At 38.7% G+C, this 12699-nt stretch overlaps 1 protein-coding gene across 2 annotated transcripts in view; it reads left to right on the forward strand.

Moving 5' to 3' along the window:
* The window catches only part of LOC139736961 (uncharacterized), a 73129-nt gene that overhangs the window by 39248 nt on the left and 21182 nt on the right, over positions 1 to 12699 (forward strand). Inside the window, exon 3 of one of the 2 annotated variants that reach the window (XM_071647635.1) lies at positions 1489 to 1602. The exons of the other annotated variant lie outside the window; for it this stretch is intronic. Within the exon in view, the coding sequence (XP_071503736.1) occupies positions 1489 to 1602 (114 nt within the window). The remainder of the gene's footprint in view (positions 1 to 1488; positions 1603 to 12699) is intronic. 2 annotated transcript variants of the gene reach the window in all.

A 12699-nucleotide genomic window follows, 5' to 3' on the forward strand; every position in this document is an offset into this window, starting at 1 on the left:
GCCGAGCCGCGGCCAAGCTGCGGCCGAGCCTCGCGCTGTAAACGGGGTCTAAGTCTGTTTCAGTACAACCAATTTATAGATTTTCAAATGCAAAAGTCTGAAAATCATCTGCAGTTCTCCTTTAAAGGAAAGCCAGATATCAGGGTGCTACACATCCCTGTAAAAAAAAAAGGGAGGAATGTTTTTACAATGCCTGTCATGCATGAAGTAAGTGAATTGTAGAAAGTTGCAGCCCATTCAAACAGGGGCATTTGCGCATCATGGTTTGAACAGGGCACGTCAGAGCTGTTTGTTATTTATCCCGGATGGGCAATCAACGAACCAGGGGGTCAGAAGTGAGTGACCAGGGAGCAGCAGTCATTGCAGAACCGCAGCTCGCTGGAATGATAGTTTGGGAGTTGATGAGCGGGAGTGCAGAAGCGTAAAATGTCTGATCCAATCGGACGTTGGAATGTGAGGCTTGGGAAGGGGGGCACTCTGGGGCTATCACGAAGCCACATACGACTGGCAGTTCCTATTATCATGTTTCATTCACCTTGACATTGAAGAATCTATGGCATCGCTTTAAGGATGATGGAAGCACGTAAGGGTTGTAGCCTTCATCACTCATTATCAAGTCCCAGGCAAAGAATGTGCCCTCTACAGTATAGTCAATTGAAAACTCGACATCAACTTAGTATGTCATGTATAGTGCAATGTACAGTCAATATGGGAATTTTGTTTTTGTTTTGTTTTTGTTTTTGTTTTTGTTTTTGCCTCAGACTCAAGAATATTTTACCTTCATGTCTGAGGATAATAGTGAAATACATAGTTGAAATTTTGTTCATCTTTTTATGAAACCAGAGAGGGAGACATAAAAACAAAATAAAGAATTGATTTCAACAAGCTTTGTCCTGCCTGACAATTGAATTTTTGTAGTGTTATTTTGCTTTAATGAAAGACAAAATGGCTGGCTTTATATCCCTATTTTTCCCTTTTTATTCCTCTTTGACCTCAAATATACTTTTGGCTAGAACAAGCCATTACTTAAGAAATTTTGTTTTTTATTTATTCTCAGACTTACTTCTGCAACTTATTTCATGCTTTGGATAAAGGGTCCCAAAAGATACATTGAGGACTTGATAAGGATGGAACAAAGATTGAAGCTGCATTGATCTTGTCTAAGTGGTCAAAGGTTAAATTATGTTCTCAGCTAAAATCATATACATGCAAAATAATAACTGTGCTTGTCAGGACATTAAAACAAAACAGTTTTGACAAATTGGTTGATGGTTTGTCTGGTGCAAAACATTTAAGAATATTGCCCTTTGATGATGTGTATGTATATATAAATATACATATACATATATATTTTTTTTTAGAAAGTCAGTATGATTGAGTGCATGTACTTTTCAATAAACATCCCTTGGGAGCAAGATATTTTTGAACTTTTTCCTAATTAGCAGATGCATTAAATCTGAATTTTACACCCCCCCCCCTTTTGCCCAGGACCCATCCATAGAACCAGTTGCATGTGAAGTCCAACCCTGCATGAATTCATTTGAAGCTCATCGGCAACCTGACAGGACCAGTCCTGAGCGTGTGGAGAGGGTGCACACAAATGTAAGCTATGACAGTCTGTATTTTATGTTAAAGGGATCATATAGTTTTGGTTGAGACCTAATTTCAGGTTTCTAACATTTTTTGGTGAGATAATGAGAAACCTCTTATGAAATATGAAAGAACATGTAATTCTATGAGGAATTCAACGTTTATTTGATGAAAATTGGTTTTGAAATGGCTGAGATATCCAAAAAAGAGCGATTCTAATAAAGTGTGGGACCCACACTTCATTACGATCGCTTTGTTTTACTTTGCTTTTGGATGTTTCAGTCATTCCAAACCCGATTTTCATCAAATAACTTTGAATTCCTCTTAAAATGGTATGTTCTGTACTATATCATAAGTGTTTTCATGGTATCTCGCAAAAAGTTAAAAGCCCAATTCTCATCCCCACCAATACTGTACCATCCCTTTAATTGTATCAGCAAAGGTAAGCTGCTGGCTCTATACACACAACAGTAGCAACACAACTGAAAGGGCAGCAAGTGCCCACAGTACCCTTAATGGCTGTTGCATCATCGTCAATGATATAGGTGGTCAGTGATTGGTTTTTGGGATCATCTCATCATATCTTCACAAGATGAGAAGACAGCCCAAATTTGGGAGAGGTTCTATCAAAAAAAAAAAAATCATAGCACTGAGGAATTGTCCAATAATCAGGGCAACAAACAAACATTGACCTTGCAGTTGTTGTGACATAGTATTGTTGTTTTATTATCCATATTAATGTCTGAGAGTTTGATTCATGAATGAAAATCATTCATTCACGAAAACGTTCACCCAGAGAATTGATAATAACCATTTGATGCCTGTCCCCATGTCATGAATCATGATAAAGCTTTTCTGAGCTTATCCCTTTTTGAAAACAAAACCTTGAATGAAAGAAAATGTTGGTAACAAGAGCAGAGGAATGATGACATTCAGTAAGTACCTACTTCAAAGTATTTTCTAAAATTAGATATTAGGAAAACAGTTATATGAGTGACCAGGTTTCATAACAGTGCATGTATGACTTTTATTCCTTTTACATGAGTTATAGAACCCCTACTTATGTATCCTGCTTAAAAAGAATAAATTGTCTGTCACTTTATCTTCATCCAGACATAATTCCTTGGTGACAGGGACTCAGATACCATTACACACTTAGTTTTATTCATTGCAAGGCATTACTTCCATTCTTATGTAATGCTGACTGGTATGTAGTGGTCAATAAAAACCTGGTAGATAGGGCTGTGCTGACCCATGACAGCATACTGTTAATGTTTACAGGCTGCTTTTGATGGAAGGTGCCAGACAGCACAGGGTATTATGCTGCCCGAGGTATATAAAGAGATATATTACATGCATATCACTGGACAATCTTCATACAGAAGAACACCCGCTCCAATCAAGGGAATCTTAGTTTATAAAGAGAGTGAAAGGTGGATTACACAAAGAAGTATTTCCTTTATGCCACAAAAAGATCACTTATATTGCAATGTTTGTGTAATTTAGTAAAAATTTAGTGATTATGATTTCAGAGCATATTGCCTGGCAAAGATATGTGTGTATGGCTTCTACATTTTGTAATCATGCAAAGTTTGGAAGGATGTGCAAAGCAGGTAATGAGAGAAAACAGCAATGTAACCAGTATCTGCATTTTAACTTACTACTGGTTGTGACGTAGTCATTGTGTACTAGAACATTTAGGAGTTTGTGTTTATGTCCGGAATACCAGTCAACCATCACAAAATAGTCTTAAGCAGGGTTGGATTTCCTTTCAGCCATTCAGAGAAAGGGAAACCAGACAGATTATACCTTTAAACTCTTCCAATCGAGCTTATCCAACCATTCAAGACTGCCAACTTTCTGGTATTTGCTGAGGTAAATAATGGGATTCCATGACCTTTTAATGCCATCAGGGTGTTTTGATGATTTCTGTCTTATGTATGGTACATTACCTACAGCTCCGTATATAATACTGCAATTGCTATTACATGATGAAGTAATAACATTATGTAGATAGTGTCTAGACCAATGATTAACAACAATCACTTCACAATTCTTAGCATTATTTCTTATTTGTATGTCACCATTGGCCTCATAGCTCAAGTTATAAAAAAAAGTTACACGTAGGAGGCGTAATGTTCTGTCACTTGTTTCTAGTAGTCCACTGATCACAGCTTACCTTCACCTTACATGTGTTTCCATTAGGCTAACTACTGTACAGTAGCGATATGTATTGGCTATGAGTGCCTTGATTGTCTGCATTCACCGTGCACAAACCATGACCTGGGTTATGGTATTATGTCAAGTCTGCAATAGGATGATCTCACGACCAAGACATGTTACCTGCCCCTCCCCCACACTCCCTCACCTTTCCCTGAACACCCCCCCCCCCCCACCTCGCCTCTAGTCTCAGGGTCTAGAACTGCAAGGAAGAAGAGCTATGGAGCTATACCAGTGATGAAGGGAGCTGTCACAGGCTTAGGACCAGTAAGGGGAGGGGAGAGTCCGGAGGGAAGGTTACCTTGCATTCTGCTTTGTCTGGGACGGCAAAGGGTATTACAGCCAAATGCCTCTCGGGTGACCATCCCTGTCTAAGAACTAATGATAGTAGATCCTGGATTAATCAGGCATTATCACTTAATGGATATCACTGTTTGATCTATTTTTGGCAAAGGAGAGGTCTTCCCGTTTCACTTCTTTAAGAAGCATGGGTACAAAACATGACATTATGTTTGGAGCACTTGGATGCATAGATGTGTGATGAATTTCCCAGTAAAGAAGATGGAACTTGTTCTTTATTTGTGCCAGGAATGCTCATTGTGGTTCAATGTACAATGTGTATATGCACCAGAGCGAACAATCCTATTGCTTATGGCTTGATTTAGCAGGAACTGGTTTGATTTTACAAACCCATTCCCTGGTAGTGGTAGTGTGACTAGGAGTGGAATAATTATGAACAAGACCATCATGATAGTAAGGTAAAGTAGAGGGTAGTGACCTCAATCTATTTTAATATACATCTTTGCTCTGTCAACACTTGTTTGGCTTGAGCTTGCATTGAGTAAAATTACTGCTACACTGACAAATACTGAGATGAGTAAAATACACGCTGGAAAAGTGTACTATAAAGTATTCTTCCAGCTGGCTGCAAAGTGAAGATTAATCTCTGTAATGAAGGGAAGAGTACATTGTTGAAGCAACATGAAGGAGGAGTAAACGATGGGTCTATTTAAGGTGACCTTGAAAAGAAAAAGGAAGCTTTTGTCATTATTGATATTCCTGTAAGACATACCCACAAAGAAACAGCTCATGTTGAAGCTTTTCTTTCGAGAGAAGAATGAAAACATGAGAAGGTACAATGGACTTTTTGACAGACTATATTAACCCGTTCTGTACAGGAACCTGGTGACATGCGTATTAAGTCTGTGGGCATTTCAGAATTCAGTATGGAATGGATTAAGTTGTCAGTCATGGTGTTTAACCCCACATTTTATTCATATCAGTGCAGTGTAGACATTGTTCGGTTCTTCCATGTGCCCACTAGACCCTTTGTACGTGTGCTCCATCCCTACTTTGGGGCTCGCCAGTCTCGATCCACCTTGCTCTTTTCCAAGCAACGGTGTAACCGTGTATCTCGGATGTGACATTGAGGTCACGAAATGTCATCCGGCCCGCTAAGCGTACGCAGGACTTGTGCTTGAGGGATGGTAGGGGAAGGTTGACTGTCATTGATTTCGTACAGTGATTGATTATTGAGAGCTACCACTTCATCATGAGATCCAGCACCGTGGATGCACTTAATGTGCTGGTGGTGGATGTAGTTGGGATGATAAATGGTGGGGTGTGGTAGGGAGGAAAGAGAGGTAGTGCTGTCCCAACGCAATCCTTGACATTAAAACCACAGCAAGAAAGTGCACCGAAGATGATGGGCAGAGAAGATAACATATCAGAGTGGAAAAATTACAACTAATTTGTGTTGATAATGAAGGGCATTTCTTTAAAATGAGTACATCTGAAGGAGTCACTGAGGAGAAAAGGTGATATTTTACAAGTTGTGCAGAGATAGAAAGAGAGAGAGAGAGGATGCAGACTATTAAATCTTCATCACTTATGTTTAGATGCAGAGAATGGGAAGCAGAACCTGTAGATGGAGTCGCAAGTTAATATTATGTCGTCAGCATATATTGCAAGGTAGTAAAAAGTTTGATGTTGAAGGAGCCAATGTACTAGTACCTAGTCTCCAGGTATCCCATCAACCTCATCATATGCTGTGATGCAATCATCCTTGGGCTGTATGACAAACCATCATTTATGTTTCTGGAGCATAGAAACCAGGGCTTAAAGTTATATGTACATGTATGTGTGCCTGTGTTTATTACTAGTTGATAGATATATATGACATGTTTAGAGAGTATATTTTGCAAATTGCAAGGTGTAAGACAACTTTGTAGAGTTCATTGTCAAGAACCATGGTGACAGAATGAGCTTCAGTACAGAAAAAGAATAGTAATTTCTAACTTTTGAGATGATATACAGGGCATTGGGATGAAGGAAACAATATTTTGATGAGTTTTTTATTTGGGAAATGTTATAATAGTTGACCCACAAAATTTGTGAATATAAAAACACTGTGTTATACACCACGTATACAGTATTACAAGACATTGATCATTTCCTCATACATCATGATAAGTGTGGTAGTTCTTGCCCCTCAAATGTCTAAAGAAACAAGTATATATATGCATTATTTGTGTGCAAGGTGCAATGCACAAAAGCCATGTGATAGAATTTTTTTTGGGGGGGAAATACATTTGGGTCATAAGAGTTTCAATTTCTGGTCAATAACATTCCTAAGGTGATGCTAGCTATATACTTCTTGTCAAATTAGTTATTTTTTACTCGAAAGTCTTTAGCCCATTTGCTTCAAAATGTAAGTCTAGATGCATTATCATGATGAGGAGAAAAAAACACCCTCCTTTTGACCTCTGACATTCTGGTACTTAGAAAATATGCCATCACAGAAAAAGTGACATAGGAATATATAGATATATCATCCCTTGGATATTGTTTATCTCACTCTGGTATGGCTAGATTGTATGAGATGGATGGGAAGGAGTTTCACATCTGCTGAAGATAGTCCTGGGGAGGGGGAGATATAGGTCATTCAACACTTATCTGGCATAATTTAGTAAAAATTGTGTTATGCTACTTGTTCCTGTATTGACTGCAACCAAAGATGGCATGGCATGTAGAGTATGAATTATTAACAACAATACAGTAGGCATGCAATGGATCCCAATGTCACCCTAATCTTGAAGATTTGATTTAGTGCACTGTATAGCAGTCAACTCAAAGGCAGTCTAGAATTTGGGGTGTAAAAGAAATCTCATGTACAGAGAAACTCTATCTAAATGTACCTTAATATCTAAGTTTTTATCCTTTCCTCAACCGCAAAATTTTGAATAGTGTAATGACAAGTTATTATGGATTAAATTCCATGTACACCTTTGCAGGAATTAAGTGGAAATTGCAAGCAGAGTTTGTTAGAGGCCATTAGTTACACCCAGGTACTTAAAGTATACAATAAGGCCTTTGAGAAATCATAACTAGTGAACATGATAATGAATATGTGTATGTCTTTTCTTTGACCTCATATTAGTAGAAATCATTGTTTCAATTCAATTGCATCAAAAATTAGGGAGAATGAATGAGGAATTTAGGAGAACTTGCTAGCAGAGTTTGTTAGAGGCCATAAGTTACACTCATGTACTTAAAGTATACAGTTAGTCCTATGAGAAATCATAACTGGTGAATATCATACTGGATGAATATGTGTATGTCTTTCCTTAGATCTCAAATCAGTAGAAATCATTGTTTCAATTCAATCAAATCAAAATGAATGAGAATGTTTCCTTTGCAGTATATAGATTGTTTGACATTGCTCATATGGAAGACTGGATGTGACCTAGACAGACAAGGAAAATAGTGAATTTATGGAGCAGCAAGTTTTGCTGACACATCTTTCCAAAACTTCATGTCATCAAACCCCAAGTCCTAGGGCAGCACTTTGTGTGTGGTGTAGGAAGATTGATTAAACACATTTAGGCTTTGCATACTGCAGGTACTACTTTGGAAGTGTTGTCGGCACAGCCCTCATATCCCTTTACTGTGTGAAAGGTGTTACAAAACACTGCAAGCATGGTAGCAGGTGGGACTAATGAGGCATATAACTTCAAGTCCTCCCTTCAGATTCTGTGTAGGGATAGGTGCTTGTGTCTTCGTCACATCTGGGCCAAGTGTCAGGCTGGTAACTACGTAGTCTTGCGCCTAAGATAACTCTGATCATCTCATCATTTTGCTATCATTGCATTTGACAGACAACCAAAAAATTAATGCCAGTGTAATTGATCATTTGTTCCTTCAAAACTGTTTTTAATGCGCTATAATACAGAATGTTAATGTCAGGATACAGTATGGAAGTGAGATAAACAGAAAAAAAAAATACAGCATACCCTTGACTTACAATGAATCAAAGGATAAAACATTCAAATCAACGTAGACGATGCACATGCATTCAAACTTGAAATGATGTGATAGACTGAAGAATAATGCAGCTAGTCAAGAAGCTAGTGATATATGTATATATATATATATATATATATATATATATATATATATATATACACACACACACATTGTAACAATAGATAGGTAGATATATGCTGCACTACAGATGATGTGATGTAAAGCACTGTGAAACAACTTATAGTTTGAGAGCTTGAGAGCACTATATGAATGTAATTATGTTATTGTATTGTAGATAGATAGATAAATAGATAGTTAGATTGATAAATAGAAGAGCAGATAATGGGTAGTAGTCTGTTATGATTCCACCAATCCTCCCCCAGCTTTAAATGGCAAACAGTGAAAGCAAACTGCACAGGCCATACAGGTGTAATGATCATCAATAGGGTAATTGAACATTCCTGTGAGTAACGACCGGTGCATGATGGAGGAGGATACATTTGTCACCGGCTCCCTGCACCTGTTTCAAGCGTCCTAAGGCCACCAACGCAGCCCGGAGGAAGGCTGGTACACTAGCCGCTCCCACAGGCTTTCCGCATCCACGGCTCTCTGGCCCCATTGTACTGTGGCATTTTCTGTTGGGGGCAGTCAACATCAGCTGTGGCAGGTTGACATCCATTGCTGAACTCCCCTCCTCAGAGCAATTCTTGAGATTTGAAAGGTAGATTGCTAAGTGAATGTGGATCTGATATTCATTTTTTCCCCTTTTATTAATGGTATGAAGTCACTTTGAGTATATTTTCATTCATGATTATGACTACTGCCAAGCACCCTCTGAAAGAGTAGAGGGGAGGTTAGGGTGAACGGCTGGTCATTCTGCAAGAGGTTGCATGGTACACTCCCTTCCCTCGGTGTTTAGGTGCCCACTGAAAAAAGTAAATTGTGACTTATATGCTGATTTGAACACTTTGCAGCTTCATTCCACATTGTGTAATTTGTTGCCTACTTTTAACTTATTCAGACATATTTATGTTTTAGTGATCAATGTAGATTCACACAGTAAGTGTAGTGCCTTCATAACATTATCATTTAAGTCAAATGATACAGACTCTTGTCTTTTTTTTTGGGGGGGGGGGGGGGAATAGGACTGTATCATAAGTTTATACCAACATCATTTTATAGAATACAGCTTTCTTCTTCAACAGAAGAACTGGCAGAACAAATCCTCATCAACATGCACCCTTGGCAAAGACTCCCCTCCCATTATCAGTCAGTTATACCACTGTCTACACCTGTGTCTTGTTGGCTAGGTATGAAATTGTTTCTATTAACCCTTCACAAGCTGGTATACCAGGATGAAGACCAGAGTCATCACCCTCCAAGCTCCCCCATCCTGTGTCAACATAGCATTTGGAGCTGTTGAAGGCATGAGAGAACAAATATTGTATTTTGTCTGTAACAGCCAGGGGGCAGTGATGCCATACTGAGCCAATGGTGTTAATAGTCTTCTGTTTCTCATTGTGTTGAATTCTTACCAGGAATAGTCTTGTTCATCTTTTATAATCAGCAAAAAGGAAAAAATGCATTTATGATAACAGCACTCACTTAAAACGATGATAACTGTTAGAGCAAAGTTCCAGAGGCACAATAGGAAACTGTTTGGTATCAAATAGCAATGGTTGTGGTGGAGTGCATTAGAAGTGCAAGTGCTTAAAGGCAGAGTGCAGTCATACGTTGCTCACGGGAGTAAAGTAGGTATGTCACCGGGCTAGAGACTACCATTGGTAACCTGGTGGAGACTTGAGTCTCCCCGGTCACAGAGTGGTCATCGAGACGTCTCTACGATGTCCCCGCGACTCCTCCTGGAATGCAGCTGAGTCTCCAAGGAGATGGGAGAGAATCAAATGTGTTTGATTTTGTCAGATACTCTTTCCAGTCTCCAGCAGGTTAAGGAGACATCTCTGTGACATATTCACGAGGTCTCCTAGTCATGGCCAAGTCGCGGGGACTAATTTCATTTGTGAGGTCTCTTAGACATTTCTGCAGGGACCCATTGGCGACCTACCAGAGATGTCGCTGAGACATTTCTGGTGACGTTTCCATGACTTCCAGTTGAATAGATTGTCATCCTTTTTGGAGACATATCTGAAGTCGCCCTGGAGTCTCCTTCTTGGTAAGAACTCAAGCCATTTTGGGTCTCTCCAGTTGCATGAGTCATGGCAACTTATCAGTTGCTGCAGTCACAGCAGAGTCTACTCCAGTGAGATACACCCTTTACCTTCTGCTCATGGGAACACGGTGTGTCATTCATATAATGTATGAGATTTCACAACCTTGTAGGACTGGCTTATCAGAGCATCATGAAAAGCTCAAAATTGATTGATTAGATCATTTTTTTAAAGAAATCTGAAGTAATATCTATGTAAGTATTTTTATTACATAAAGTTTTCATCGCATTAATTTTGTGGACCACTGGAGTCAAAGATAATATCTTTACTAGACCAGTAATACGACACATATGAAATAGAGTGCTTCCACAAGCATATACATAGGACACAATTATCTTGAAATTTTTGAGCAAAAAAATTCCTTCAAGTTTGCTCTTCAAGTGTGCAGTATTATTCATGTGGTATGATTTCTGAGATGAATTCTTAGAGGCCCACAATCGAAAGAATCATTTGATTTCTGACACTGCATCAAGAATTGACTTGATTCAGTAGCCAGTGGGGGAAAAAGAATGACTATATCAGAAGATGGTGTCAGAGTTAAGACTGAATTATGAGGAAACTCACAAAGAGCTGGCTGATGGAGAGAGTCAATTTAATGCTGACCTAGAATAGGCTGCTTTAAAGTTGTGATAATGACTGAATATCAAATGTATCAACATTTTTGCGCTTAATGTGCTTGATCACACTTCACCTTAAGATCACTAATAAGAACACACCACACACATACACACACACTCCAATTTTCTGCCTCATTTGCTCAATTATCTTTTGCTCCAGTTGGTCAGGCACACATTAAAGGTACCAGTCATTTCATTGAGACTCAAACAAAAACGGGTGCAATACAAGTGAACTGTGAGGGATCATCCAGTGACCATGTCTCTTCATTAATCACAAAGGAGCATTTATTTAATAGATCAGATTTCTTTAGATGTTAGCACCTCACTTTACATAAGCCCTTTTTATATTTTCCATCAAAATGTGTCCAATGCTTAGCAATTGGTACTTTAATGGACATGCGGTAAAGTTCTTAACAAGATTTAAATTCACATTTCATTACCACTATATTTAAGTAGTTATAAAGAAGCATCATACAGTTAATTTTGCTATGATGAGAGCATTTTATACTTGGATCATTGCAGTTGCATGGGCGTGGAATAAATTTGAAGTGGGACAAGCCTTTCAAACATGCAGCATGAGTATGTCACAGATGAGTATAATGCCAGGCTGATTTTTACTTTAAAAAAATGACAATTAGCATGTTTCAGAATGTGATGAAAGGTTGGTGTAGTGAAACAGGGAGGTAATTCTTTATCATGTAAGGCAATCAAAGTCTCTTTAAGTTCCTTTGTGCATACAGCTTAAAACTCGATACAAGCAGGAGGGTCACTCGAAAGGGCAGGTACAGCATGGTGGGCTCATGAGGCTTGATCCCAAAGGACATGTGTTTGGAGTTAGAGAAGCAAATTGCTCAGAAACGTGTAGTAATAATGAAATTGAGAGCATATGGCTTCTGTTGATGAGAATGGACTATATGAGAATATATACAGAGAGATTGCATGTATACTTTGAATACTGCATGCATGAGTACATGTAGGAGCATTTCCTTGGAACCCTCAGGGTATGTGATTGGCCCTGCTGGAGATCACATTAACTGGTGTATAACTTGGTGATTTGAATCATGGCATCAATCTACTCTTTGCATGGACTCCAAACAAGAAAACAATGTAATGTAATAAGGATAAAATTGAATTTCCATAACACAGTCATGATTATAATGATGAAAGTTTGATGTTGATAATTTTAACAATAATGATGATGATAATGATACAAGATGATCACATCACTATGATAAGAGTGTTTTCATATCCATTGTGCTAATATTGATAGTTGCAGTAAAATAGCTGTTGATTTTCAATTTTAGTATAGTACTTCAAATGTTGATTTTGCATGTGGAGTTCAAACAGACAGCATCAAAGTTTGCTACTAGGCACAGAGATGCTATACTTTCAAACTGAGTGGTGAGGTTGATGAATGGAGACCAACTACATCATGGCCAACACAGCTGATTGGAGGGGGGGGGGGGGAGTCTCTGGTAGTTGTGGTAGACCATGTGATGGTCTTGCAGGGATACAAACATGATTATCGTCTGCTTCAAACACCATGCCAATCAATGGTAGTACGAGGCAGGGGGCCCGGCTCACTCCAACATGTCTGTAGCTCTGTATGTCTGAAAGTCCCAGGTACCCTAAAATGTGGCTTGAACTACTGTTCACGTAGTCATCAAGTCTTATCTCAGTTAGATGTCTTCTTTTCATCTCTATCATTTCCGTCATCTCCGGTTGTCACTCGGTCAAAG

Source organism: Diadema antillarum, unplaced genomic scaffold (assembly GCF_040938485.1).
Source record: "Diadema antillarum isolate AM-2024a unplaced genomic scaffold, OU_Dant_1.0 seq00000674_RagTag, whole genome shotgun sequence".
Classification (NCBI taxonomy): domain Eukaryota; kingdom Metazoa; phylum Echinodermata; class Echinoidea; order Diadematoida; family Diadematidae; genus Diadema; species Diadema antillarum.